Raw genomic sequence first — 13,407 nt, 5'->3', positions numbered from 1 at the left:
GAGGGACGCTCGGAGCTGCCGGCAGAGCAGGGGGAAGCCGCGCGGAGCCAGGGGCCTGCACAGCGCCGGCGCCCAGGATAGCACACAAATTGCTTCATTAAATTTCATCACATTAAGCCAGTTTCATGAATTTAACATTGTCCCCGGACTATTGTTTGTCTGAAAATTAAATTACGGCAACATTTGTTGTTTCAACGAGTCTGTCAGTTACAAACGAGGCCGGAGGAGGGGGACGCGGGCAGGTGATGGCACTCCTGGCTCCGGCAGCGGGGCGAACGCAGCCCCTATTTCCCCTGGGGGATGGAGAGGGGAAGAATTAGGGTAACACAGTATTTCTCCCACTGCCAAGCGTGCCAGACATGGAAAACCTCACCAGTACGGGCTCAGACTTTGGTGCCCAGCCCTGCAGAGCACCAGGCTGTGCCCCTCCGGGCAGCACCCACCCCATTTACGCTCACCCGAGGAGATGTGCACACTGCTCTGGGGCTTTCCAGACCACAAAGCTTTGCCACAATGGGGAACACACAACAATTTCTCGCTGATTCTTCCTTTTCCCGTAAGCAGCTCCTCTCTGCAGTATCAGGAACAAAGGTGAGAAGCTTTCGCTTGGTAAAGGAAAGCGCCGAGCCCAGCGGATTATAAATAGCACCCAAAACTGCCCCGCACCCCCAGCCGAGGGGATGAAATGAAGACGAGCGAACCACCAGCTCCAAGGTCAGAGAGACTGTTTTGTGTTTTTTTTTTTCCTTCCCTTTGTTCAAGGTCTGGTAATTTTACCAACGCAGGAGAGCGATCCAAAATACATCATTACGGTGGGAGCTAATAAAAAACACACGGGTTTTTCAGCCTGCCGGGGCTCTTTCTGCTCTCGTGGGGATCACCACGGGGAAAATGCTGCCCCAGCGCCAGCCCCCTGCTGCATCCAGGTTCCTCGGGACCCCCGGTGCCACGCACGGAGTGCCTGATGGCTGCTGCCCTCGAGAGCACCAAGAGCAGCAAAAATAAAACCCTCCGATTACCCAGCTTTGCTCCATGGGGTCCTCTCCGCCTCTCCAGTCCCAACCCCAAGGCCATGGGGTGTGAGCTCAGGGACGTGCCCAGCTCAGAAGCACCTTGGAAGGAGAAAGGAGAAATGCAGGGCCACCCGGGGGCCGCCAGACCAGGACAAACCCCTCAGGCACCGCTCATCCGGGCTGCAGGAAGGCAGGCGGGATGCCAGCACTGCCCTGTGCCCTCCCTTTTCTCCGCTGCCTTTGGTGGGAGGCCGGGGCTATTCTCCCACCTGAAAAGCCAAAATTAGCCAGCTTTCCAGCCCGTCAATAGGCACAATGGCTCTGACAGGAGGGCCTCCGCAGCGCCGGGGCCTCCCAGCTCATTTCCATCCCAGCGGGGTGGTTTCCACCCTGCCCTGCCACCGCCAGCTCCGCAGCGAGCGCCGTGCCCAGCTCTGTGCATGGAGGGGCTGCGACTGCACCAGGTCAGAGGCATGGGGACACCCAGGGGTGCTCAGCACCCTTTGGTTTCAAAGCTCAATGAAGCCTAAAAGCTCACTCCTTGCAGTGCGCAGCTGCAGCTCCATCCCCAACCCTCACGTCCCTGTGCCACGGGCAGGGTCCTGAGCGAAGGGAAACGCAGAAAGCACCAAAAAACGCCGGAGATGGGCACATCCCGGAGACGGGCACGTGCTGGAGGCTCCCGAAGTCACCTTGGGGAGGGTGCCCAGGGTGATGCCCCCCCTGACAGGGCTGCGGGGAGCCGGGAGAGGCGCCGAGTCAGCTCTTCGTGCGGGGAAGGGCTGAGCCTGGCGGCCACGTCCCCGCCTGGCAGCCAGCCCGGCTCCTCTCCGCCAGCTCCTCACCTGCCGGCTTTGTGCTGACTGCAGAGCAGATGGGGGAGGAAAAAAAAAAAACAAAAAAAAAAGAGTTATGGAGGTGAAGAGCCTGGGGCAGCCGGGCTGGGAGCTGTAGGGGTTGGGAGAGCCGCAGCGCAGAGGGCAGCGGGGGCTCAGCCCCATCCTGCTCGAGGCGGGGAGCCCGAGCGCAGCGCGTCCCTCCCCAGAGTCACCCGAGGACGGAGCCGGCAGCAGCCCCCCCACCCCACCCCTCCCCGAGCCGGTCCCAGAGGCCGTGGGTTCACGATGAATTTCTAATTGTTTCCTCCAACAATGAGACATCCTGTTCGGAGCTCGACAAAAAGCCAGCGGGGCCCCTTCCTCCTGAGCCTGCCGGGGCGACGCCGCGCGCTGCCCGCCACGAGCTGGGGACACCGGGGGGGGGGGGCTCCGCAGCCCCCTCTCCCCTCACCCCATCCACTTACCGGGGCCGTCTCCACCTCGATTAAAGCAGCCAGCACTTCAGGAGAGCTCTGGAGGGGGCTGGGAGCACTGAGAGGTGTTTGATGGATTCGCTGTGGCAGCCGCTGGGCACCTCGTCGTGCCAAGCCAGGGAGGACGCGGGCGCAGGCTCCTGGGCGCCCGTTTCCCTGCTAGGGAACGGGGCTGAATCCCTCAGGGACCCCATAAATGGTGGGCAGGGGGAGCGGGGTCCCCGTGGGATGGGACAGGGACACAGAGGGACGAGGCAGCAGGAACAAAAGGCCCTTGTGCAGCACCGCCAGCTGCCTTCCCCGGCTCCATCGCGCTTGCCCATCCAGCAGGGCTATTGGGGGCTGTGGGTCCTGCCCTATAGCACCCCTAAAATGCCCTGTGCCCTATAGAGGGCTGCCCCACTGTATGGTGCAAGGGGAGGCAGGTGGGCTGTGGCAGAGATGCTGCAGGATCTGCCCCAGGTGGCTGAACACACACACGGCCCCATGGCACCATCCCCAAATCGGGCCACGAGCACCAAAGCTGCCCCCGGGAGCGGGGTGAGGGCACCTTCCCCTACAAGGGGTGAGCTCCGTGCAAGGAGGGGGGAGGACAGGGGGGGTCACGAGGGGTCTGAGCCCTCCCTGCGCCCCAGGAGCTGGATTTCGGGCAGACACAAAGGGTCCCTTCTCAGCCAGAGCTGCTTAAAGCTGCCTTAGCGCTAAGCGGAGGCGGTGTGCAAGGAGCCGCGTGGCCAGGGGCTTCGTGCCTCCCCCTCCCAGGCTCACGCGGACCCCGACCTCCGCCGGGTGATGCCAGCCCGTACCCGAGAGGCTGAGGAGTGGATTTGTGGGCTGGAAAGCCAGTTTGGGCGAGTTTGGCTTTCTTGCACAAACAGCAACACCGCTGAGCCACGCTGGGGAGCGCCGCGAGGACGCCAGCCCCGTGCAGGGCTGCGAAGCCTCCCCGAAAAGCCAGCAGGGAGGTCTCCAACCCCCAGCCGGGCTCCTGGAAGCCAGCAGAAGCTCCCCCTGCGCCCAATCCTGCCCCGAGAGCAGAGCACAGACACCCCAATGCCCTGCCCCTGCCCTGCCCCAGCACGTGCCCGGCAGAGCCCCCGCTCCCTGCCGCCCGCAGGGGATAATTCCTGCCTCACAGCACAGCTGGGGGAAGGGGGAGAGGAAGAAAGCAGGGGGCTTTTTACGAGGGGAAGAGATTTGGCTGTTAAAACACCCAGGGAGAGGGAAAAAAAAAAAAAAAAAAATCGTTCCTTGGAAGGAAATGAAGCAGCACACAAAGCACCGGTGCTGCCCCGGGCGAGCCACGAGGTCCCGGCGAGCTCCCAGCCCGGGACCAGCAGGGAACGGGGAAATTCCTGCAAAACCCCGGCCAGTCGTGGCCTCCTCCTGCTGCACACAGCCCTGCACGGGGCTCAGCGCCAGCCCCACAGCCCCGTTTTAGGGTCAGACAGGAGCTGGGAATTCACCTTCCCTCTGCACGCGATGCTCCCCAGGAGGAGCGGCGAGGTCCCGGTGTTTGCGCCCGGCTGGGGCCGGCCCACTCAGCACGCAGAGTTTGGTTTATTTTTTTCTTATTATCATCCTCCTCCGAGCGGAGGAGCCAAGGAAACCAAACAAGGGGCCGGCTGAGCTGGGCCTGCCGTGGGAGAGGATAAACAAGCCCAGGGAGAGCACGAGCTGCAGAGGGGGAGCGGATTCCCGGCCGGGCCGCGCCCCGAGGCGCTCGCACCCAAGGCCATCTGCTTTGGGGACGGAGCTGAAGGGATTACGGGGGCACGGGGACAGCCAGAGCTGCGGGGACAACCCCTGAAAGTGAGGACCCAGCTGGCTGTGAGGGGCACGCAGGGGCTGCAGGCACACCCAGCTCCTCCAAGCCACCTCCCTGTGAGGCTGCTCAAAACCCCATCACCCAAGAGACCTCCCCGGTGTCAGCCGGGCACGGGGAGCGCAGATTGTCCCCCCGGCAGCCCCCGCGGCAGCGTGCCCACAGCCCCGTGTCACTTCCCCATCCCCGGGGCTGAAGGAGAGGTCCCCGAGGTGCCCGCAGGCAGCGCGCAGACGTGGCTCACACCCGGGGCCGGCAGCACGGCGAGAGTCACCCCCGCCTTACTCACCCCGTGGCGGGGCAGAAATCCCCAAAACCCCATCCCACAGCCCCGTGACTGCCGGCAGCGGGCGGCCAGCCAAAGAGCCCCGCCTGCCTTCGCTCCGACAGCGCCCCGATGCCATTTTTCCCCCCTGGAATAACCGTGTCCCCTCCCCAAATGCCATCTGCGGCGGTCCCCAGCTCCACGACCCCTCCAGTGGGGGACAGAGGGGACAGGGGGGGACAGGGGACAGCTGTGGGGCACAGCAGGTGCTGCCCGGCAGCCTCCCAGCCGCTCCTGCTGGCAGCGGGGCCGCGGGGCAGGAGGGCTTACGGGGTTTTTTCGGGGGACAAAGGCAGGCTCTGTGCGCACGCAGCAGCCTGGCCAAACGCTGGGCACGGGAGCTGCCATCCAAGGCAAATCCAGACGCAGCCGGGACCCTGCCCTGACCTCACCCCGACCCAGACGCCGCGCCGGGCAGCCCTGGGGGCAGGATATTAGGGCTGAGCACCCCAAAGGCACAGCAGGGGACGGTTCCCCTAAAATTGGGGTCTTCGGCACCCCCAGCCTTGCTCCGCAGGGCACCCAGAGCTCAGCCTGCGCCCTCAGCAACCTGCGAGTGGCTCTGACGGTGCCAAAAAAAATGAGAAGAGCTAGGAAAAAAAATGAGAGAAGGGGAAAGCAACAAATCTCCCATGTAAAAGGCAGCTGCCACGCTCTCCTCGAGATAAATAAGGGACAGGGGACGTAACGCTGTCCCTGTGGCTTTGTGAATCCTCCTCCCACAGGCTCCTTCCTCCGTCCCCATCCTTCATGCTGGCACAGGCTTCTGAAATCCCCAGCGGGGAATTTCAGAAGGAATCCCTGGTGTCCCTCAGCCCCATGGATCGGTGGGGCAGGGAGGACAAGCTGCCTCCTCAGCTCCCCCTGCTCAGCCTGGCGCCGGGGAGGAGGAGGAGGAGGAGAGGCAGGGGACGTGGGGCAGGGGGAGCACCGCCAGCCCGGCTGGGGATGCAGGGCCCCCACTCCGGGAGGTGGCTCAGGGCCACCCGGGGCACCCCAAGGGCACATCTGGGACCAGTTTCTTCCTGGCTGTGCCACGGGGTGACCCCTACACCACGGGCACAGCCCCGCACGGCCACGCGGGGAGCTCAGGACCCAGCACCTCGCGAGCAATGCGGCCAGCCCCGCGTGCCACGGCACCTCAGTGCCCACCCAAAGGGACAGGAGGTGTGAGGCGAGCCCCAAATGGGCCACAAATCCCGAATCCTCACCACGGCAGCAGGAGCACAGCTCATCGTCCCCTCGGAGGACAGCACCACCTGGCACAAACGCCAGCTTCAGACCCTACCTCTCCCATTTCGGCCAGATCCAGGATCTGAAGGGAATGAATGCAGGAACTCCGATCCCAAAAAGAGCCAAGGGGAGCAGTGAGGCTCCGTCCTGCCCCCTCCACACAACGCAGCACTGCCAACCCAACTGGAGCTTCCCCCAACAGCAGCACCAGCCCCAAGCCACCAGCACCCACCTCCCGGGCCCTTTCCAGGTCAACAACCACGCACCACGGACACGGGGAGGCAGAGCCTGCCCCATCACGGCTACGGGGCCAACCAGCAGCCCTGGGAGACAACGGGGTGGGCTCTGACCCACCAGCAGCCAAACACTCAATCCCCTTACATTACACCCCTCCGACACGGAGGTTTTGTGCATTTTTTTGGCAGAGAATGACAACGGGGACACACACTCCCCAAATCACACCAAATCACACCGGGGGAGGCGCAGAAACCCCCCCAGCAGCACGGCACCGGCCCCGCCAGCTCCATCCCTACCTTTTTGATCTTCCCACTCCGCGTGCCCGCGAAGACAACGGTCTGGCCCCTGTAGTCGTAGGCAGCCACCGAGGTCATCCCGTCCTCCTTGTCCACGAACAGCGGCGTCCCCTCGATGGTGACGGTCCCGCCCAGCGGCTGGTTAAAATCCTGCCCGCAGAAATTGTCGTCGATCTGCAGGGGCTGCGGGAAGGAAAGAGGGGAGAGGTGAGCTCTGGTGAGAGCCAGGGACAAGGAGGGATCACCCCGACCTCCCACCCCACGGGAGGATGGAGCTGAGGAGGTGACGTTTTCCCATCTCCAGCTGGCAGCGAGACACCTCGCTCCGGGATGTGGTTTGGGGAGGAGGCCTGGAGAGGCAGCCTGCTCAGGCCAGGGGGGTTTCTGCTCCACGAGGTTCCTTCTGTAACTCGGAATCCAAAGGGGAGAGGTTTTTGGCAAGCAACCACCTCCACATGTGTGCCAGTCCCCAAGGGGTTGAGATCCCTGTGCACGTAACATGGGGAACGCCGTGCGCTGCGCACCCGCACCCGGTGGCTCTGGCTGCAAACAACATCCCCGCCATCACCACCCCAAACAGGGACAACAACAGCCCCAAAAACAGAGGCCAGCACAGCCCTGGGCATCCAAAACCCTCAAGGAAAAGCCACGGGGCTGTCAAACAAGGATGTGGCCACGCCGTCACCCCCTGGGCTCGCTCCACCGACCCAAAGGCAGCGGTGCCACCAGCGCCGTGCCAGCCCTGCTGCAGCTGAGCCATGGGAACGGCTCCAGCCGGCCACGCTCAGCCCCCGAAATGGTGTGGAAACAGGGTTTTGCTGGCTCAGTTCTTTAACTTCTGTTTTTGTGGGGTGCCTGAACTGGGATGTGAGCGCAGACCGACTGCCTTCCGCGCCCGGCCCCTGCTCAGCCTTCCCTAAACTGGGCAACATTTGGGTGCAGCCAGGCAGGGGAGATTCCCAAAATCAAGAATGAGGGGCACCGCACTCTTCTCTGTCCAGAAGGATGTGGGAAGGGGAATCTGCAGCTCTCCAGCCCGTCGGCCTCACTGGGGACCCTCCTGCAGTGCCAGGTGCAGCTGCAGAAGAGCGGCTCCGAGCAAGTTCCCTTCCCAGCAACGCTGGGCTGACTTTGAGGACCTCTGTCAGACCTCGTGCCTCCTCCTCCTGCCTTGCACCGGCCACAAACCTCCTGGCTGCACCCCAGGAGGGCCTGGACAGCCACATCCCCGTGGCACTAACACCCAAAAACCCCCTCCTCAGACGAGACACGAGGAATGCACCCCTCGGTCCCGACGGCCTCGAGCAAGCCGGAGCCCGGCGAGCAGCAGCAGAGGGGCCAACACGACCCCGAGCACAACCCATGAAGGGATTTGAGCCCCACCGAAGGGATTTGAGCCCCGGCAGCCCCTGGCAGCCCAGGCAATTCCCGTTCCCTCCGCACTCCAATTTGCAGCTTCCCCAACCTCATCAGCTGCTGAATATGCAAGAGGATAAATGTTGATGGTGTTTACTCCTCTCTGCTTTGTCTCAACAAACTCTCTGGGAAACGACAAATACAGCTGCACTCCAGGGCCGCAAGGAGCACCCGCCCGCCACCGAGATGCCGCCACCACCTCGATAAATAATTACGCCGACAATTAGCTCATTAACAGCAAGCTGCCTCGTTAGGGAAGCGCAGGCAGGCACCGCGGTGGCGAGGTCGGGCCGAGCGGGCGCTGCGAGGGCTGGGGCACCCCCGGCACCACCGCGGCCACCCCCAGGACCCCACGAGGCAGCCTCCTCCCCTCCTCCAGCACAGAGCCGGGGCACAAAGCTCCCATTTTCCCCAGAAACCCACCCAAAAGAGGCAGGACAGGGCGCAGACAGAGCCAGCCAGGAGCCGTCTGTCTCCACGACCCGCCTTGTCTCGTCGCCTCTCTTCAGGCCCACTTAGGGAGGCAATGAGGGAGCAGAGGCGAGCTCGTGCCGCTCAGCGTTATTAATTGGCTGGTAATTGGGCACTTAATGGCAGCACACGCACCCCTGGCCTCCCACACCCCTCACCCACCTGCTGGGGAAGCACCGGGGGGCGAGCACCCCAAAGCTCCGGGGCTGGGGGAAGCAGCAGGCAGCAGCAGGGCTCCTCACCCCAAATTTCGTTTCAGCCTCCCAGCCGAGCTCCGGAGGGCGATGCCCACGGCGTGCTGGCACAGCTCGTCCCCAGCCCTCAGAGCACCCCCACTGCCGTGCTGAAGCACCAAGGGCCGGGCTTCCACCTCCCGGGAGCCTTCAAGCCATAAATCCTGAGCAGGAGCAGGAGGAGAGCTCCCGGGACGTCTTCCACACAGACCGGGCGTAAATCCCGAGCAAGCCCTGACCTAGCAATTCCGTCCTGCCTCCTCACGGAGCCCACCATGCCCTTGGTTTTCTGGCCAGCATCCATCACCGTGAGATCCTTCAGCTGCCCCAGAGGTGCTGCAGTGGATGCGGGGCAGGGAGCCCCCCGCCGGGACGCGGTGACACGCTCTGCACCACCCCTCTGGCTGCCTCCCAGCGCGGCGAGGGGCTCCAGCCCTGCTGAGCTGTGCTTGGCAGGCAGAGCAGGAGAGGGACACAAAGGAGGGGAGCACCAGGACCTTGGCATGGTGCAGAGCAAAGGCAGCACCACACAGCCCTGCTCTGCTCTTCCTCAGGGGCTCTGAGCCCCCAGGAGGCAGCTGCCAGCACCCTGCACGTTTTTCCCCCCCCAAGGGCTGGGGGTCGCTTCGAGCACTCACGAGGAATGGTGACAAGGAGGGAACGATGTCCCCAAATGGGGAACGTTCCAGCTAGATCCCAAATCCTCCATGGCCAGGACTTTCTCTCCAGTTAAGCAACTGTGGTGTGAGGTTGGAAAACCCAAGGTCACCGCACGTGTAACCACAGCACCGCGGCCAAGCCCTCGCTGTCCCCGTGGCACAGCACCAGCTGCCGAGCCAGCACTGCCCTCCCCATCCCAGCACCTTCCCCTGGTGGGATGCAAGAACTTTTTTTTCCTGGTTTCCCTGCAAAAAAACACCTTTTGCAGCTGAGGCGCGTGGAGAAGCCGCCGAGCACCCAGCGGTGCCACGAACAGCCTCGTTCCCCCCAGCAGGGAAAATAGAGCAGAAAATAAAACCCAGGGGGACGCAGCCTGCCCAGCCTCAAATGGGGCACGGGGGGGAAACGCCAGGCAGAGCCCCCTCCCCAAACACAGGGGGAGAGGAGCTGGGAGTGCCCGGGGAGGAAGCAGCCAGCATCTCCTGCGCCTGAGCCAGCAGCTGTGCGCCCCACCAGGCAGCAGTGTAACGATTTCATCGTTTTCCACCAAAATTGAATTAGTTCAAAGCCAAAATCTGATTTGCGAGCCCAGCGCTCTTGACAGCAAACCCTTTACTTTGTCAGGCAGCTGTTAGCTGGCTCCTCCGGCGCGGCGGGGAAGAAAGGCTGGGCTGCTCCGCGGGCACCCCCGGCAGCAGGGCTGACCCCAAAACCCAGGGCACGGTGGGCTCCGTGCCCACGCCCTCCCCTCCTGCCTCCTCTTGCCAGAAAAAAAAAAAAAAAAAAAATCAATCCAGCGCCTGCACCCTGCTTGCTGTTTGGCGGCGTGCCCCCCAAGCACACCCAGGGAGCAGGGAGGTGGTGAGCAGGAGGGAACCAAAGCCCCCAAAGGGACCCCAAGAGGGCAGGGAGCTGGCTGCTGGCTCTGCCCCGCAGCCTGGGACAAGCACAGCCAGGTGCTGGCACTGCGGGAGCAGGAAGAAAAAGGAGCCAGGAGCTCCTGGATCCCCTCTCCTCCTACCTGCACGCCACGGGACCTGCTGGGAGCACCGACCTGTCCGCCCCCTTCCCCACACCTCCTGCCCCTACAGCTCTGCCAAGCCCCCCGGTTCACACACACCACCTACAAGGCTCCCCCCAGCACAGACGCAGCAGACAAACCTCTGTCCCTCTGAGAAACCAGGTCCTGCTCCTCCAAACCAGCTCCCCTTTTACTCCTGCACCCCGCAGGGGCACCAGCACCCCGTGCCAGCACGCGGCCCCAGCTCGGGGCCAGCCGCTCTGGGCAGACACTGATTCAGCCCCAGCCCAGACGCAGCCTTCCCACACCAAAGCCGCAGTCTCCACGAGGAATGCGACCCAGCAAGCCCAGCGCTCGGCCCCAGCCGTGCCAGGGCCCCCGAGCGAGCACGGATCCTCCCCCCGGGGGGAGCACGAGGCAGGGCAGGTAACCGGGACGGGGCCCAGGGCACGGCCAGCAGCCAAAAACCGAGCGCCAACTCACCGAGTTGATGCAGCCCAGCTCCTTGTTCAAGAGCCAGGGCAGCGAGAGCTTCCCTTCCCCTCTGTAGCACGACTGGATGCGCTCCTTGATCTTATCCTTGATCTTCTTCAACGTGAAGAGGCAGAGCACAGACTCCTTGGGAGGCTTCACCCTGTTTTTCTGGCCCTGGGAGAAGATGGTGAAGAGGATATCCTCCTGCTCCGAGATGCCCAGGTACTTGGCCAGAGCCTTGCCAGGCTTGGTGAGGTACGCGTCCTGGATCAGGCGGTACTCGATGCCGTCCTGCACGCAGCCGATGGGGAACTCCACGTAGGAGTAGAACTTGGGGTCGTCCACGCAGAGGCGGACGATTTTGGAGGTGAAGAACTGCTCCCCGGTGGAGTCGGGCGAGGTGAGCTGGGTGTCCAGCTGCAGGGTCAGGTAGTACACGAACTGCTCGCTGCTGAAGCTGTAGATGTAGTAGATGTCGAAGGTGGGGAACTTGGAGAGCGTGTCCGAGGGGATCTTCAGCTGGGACGAGACGAACTCGTCCTGGTAGACGAAGCCGAACATCTCCGCGTTCTCCTCGTTGGCCATCAGCTTGCGGCTGGACAGCGTGGGGAAGTACTCCGACTTGCCGTCGATGGGCGTCCCGATGAAGAGCTTGTTCTGCCCGTTCAGCACCTCGATGATGACCCCGGACATGGTCCCGGACTCGTTGACGCTGGAGAGGTAGTGCTCCTTGCGGTGGTGGGGCTCGCCCAGCTTGAAGAGGTCGTCCAGCCGCAGGAACTGGCAGATCCCCTGCGAGGCGCTGCCGCAGGCGATGAGCCGGTTCCCCGAGTAGTCCACCAGCAGCAGCTTGTTCACGTTGTTGGTGGTGACCAGGCCGTGCGGGCACGACTGGACGCTGGGCGGGGGGTAACACTTCTCGTTGTCCTCCACCGGCCCCGTCACGTGCGTCCGCAGGAGGGTGAGGTTGTTGGAGAGCTTGTAGATCCGATTGACGGCCCCCACGTACACCTCCCCGGTCTTGTTGTGGACCACCAGGTGCGTCAAGCTCCAGTCTGAAACCGGGAAAGTCCTAAAGGGAGGCTTGGGGCTGCCTTCCGCCAGCGGTAGCCAGGTGCTCCCCAAAAGCAGCAGGGTCCAGAGGTGGAGGGGCGAGCGGGGCTTGAGCCAAAGGAGCCGCATGGCGGCGGCGCCACGGCCGGCCGAGGCCATGCCCCCAAAGCCCGGCCGCAAAATAAATAGAAACAAACCCAAACAAAGGGGGTGAGGGAAGGAAGAGGAGCTAACGGGACACAGTCTCCTCTGCTTCCTCCGCGCTCGGCGTTCAGGGCATCACGGGCACCGCCACTCTGGTCAGCCCTAGAGGGGAAAAGGAGAAGAGTTGGGGTTAGGAGGCTTCCCTGCAGCTGTACTGAGCCTGCTGCACCCAACCCTGCAAGGCTTTGCTGCTTCTCATCCTCCTAGCAGGCAACATAACATAAATCACCCCCCCACCTCCCATCCCAGAGGAAAACCAGCAGGGACCCCAAGTGCCAGGACCCTCAGGATGCTGAAACCTCCCCACGCTGCTCCACACCACAAATCCCTCCCCGCGAGCAGCCACGTGCTTCATTCTCCCCATCCCGGCCCCAGCCACAAGCCTTGCCATCCGGGGAGCCCCAAAACCCCCGGAGAGGGGCCAGCCCCTGCCTCCCCTCGCCGAGCCCCCTCGGGAGGCGCGGTGGTCGCACGCCTGCGGCAGAGCAAAGCAGAGCAGGGCGGACACATCCCCGGCAGGCAGCGGCCTCGCGATGCGCTCCGGCACACCTCCCGCATACAAATGGCCCGGCGGGGCGTAGCTGGCCCCAACCTGCTCCTAAATCCCCCCCAGCATCCATCAGGGACCGGCTGCTAACGAGCCATGAGCGTGGCGGCGCGCAGCCCTGCACCGTTCCACGTGAAAAAAAAAATCAGGGTTTGCTCCCAGCTCGTGAGCACAAAGGGAAAACGGCCCCATTGTCGGGCTGGGGGTGTCCTTGGTGCCTGGCTGAGCGAGAAATATCTCCGAAATATCCAGCCCCCTCCCAGCCTGGCCCCCAGTGGAACTGGCTGCTGGCACGCCGCGCGCCAAGAGGACACTGCTGTTATAGAGGCGAGGCAAATGGGGTGGGGAGAGGCAGAGGAAAAAGCACGGCTTTTGTGAATGAAGACAGACACAAATGGCACCAATTTACTACTCAAGCAGCGTGTGACCGAGCCTGCGGAGGGGAGCTGGGACTCGAGCCCAGGCGGGCTGCGTCCTCCCGGCACGGGGCTCCCCCATCGCCCGGACGGGGTGCGGGAGGCACAGCCCGAGCCCCTGCCCGGAGGAGGATCTCCAAATCGCCTTTTAAAGGAGCTGGGAGCGCGGGGAGCCCTGGCACGCTGCCTGCCAGCCCTGCCACCTGCCTGCCTGACAAAGCCCAGGAGGGCTGCGGGCAGGGGGAGCTGGGGGGAGCGAGCAGGCACAGCGGGGAGAGGCACCGGGCTCCGAAATGCGGGGCTGCCATCAGGAGCTGCGGGGAGCATGGGGAGCTCTGCATCTCCCCACGTGCTCCGTGCAGCCTCAGCTCCCTGCTCCATCTGGTGACGGGGCACAGCTCCCCCCCAGCAAGCAGCCCGGACACCTCGCCGCGAAGCTCCCCGGCCGGGAAGTGAGCTCAGCCCTTTGTTTCCCAGCTCAGCCTGGCCGATAAGACGCTCCAAAAGCGGGCGGAGGAAAGCCTCCCCCTCCTTATCGCCCGTCTCTGACTCAGCTCGTGCGGGGAAGAACCCGCTCGGGGCCCAGCACGACAGCAGGATGCCCGGCAGGGAGTGGCACAGGTAGGAACCGTGGCCGCAGTGCCAGGACCTGTGTCATCGGAGGGCAGGCG

General features: G+C 63.7%; 1 protein-coding gene across 4 annotated transcripts in view; it reads right to left on the bottom strand.

The window, feature by feature from the left end:
* PLXNA1 (plexin A1) overlaps positions 1 to 13,407 on the bottom strand; it is a 107,270-nt gene that overhangs the window by 78,031 nt on the left and 15,832 nt on the right. For all 4 annotated transcript variants that reach the window (XM_032193915.1, XM_032193913.1, XM_032193916.1 and 1 more), the window contains exons 2-3: positions 10,526 to 11,875; positions 6,242 to 6,424 (exon numbers count right to left, since the gene is read on the bottom strand). In XM_032193915.1, coding sequence (XP_032049806.1) covers positions 6,242 to 6,424; positions 10,526 to 11,728 — 1,386 coding nt within the window. In that variant the 5' untranslated portion in view covers positions 11,729 to 11,875. The remainder of the gene's footprint in view (positions 1 to 6,241; positions 6,425 to 10,525; positions 11,876 to 13,407) is intronic.

This window comes from Aythya fuligula, chromosome 10, assembly GCF_009819795.1.
Source record: "Aythya fuligula isolate bAytFul2 chromosome 10, bAytFul2.pri, whole genome shotgun sequence".
Classification (NCBI taxonomy): domain Eukaryota; kingdom Metazoa; phylum Chordata; class Aves; order Anseriformes; family Anatidae; genus Aythya; species Aythya fuligula.
Note: the sequence above shows the minus strand (reverse complement) of the source record. Positions and strands in the feature narration are given on the sequence as shown.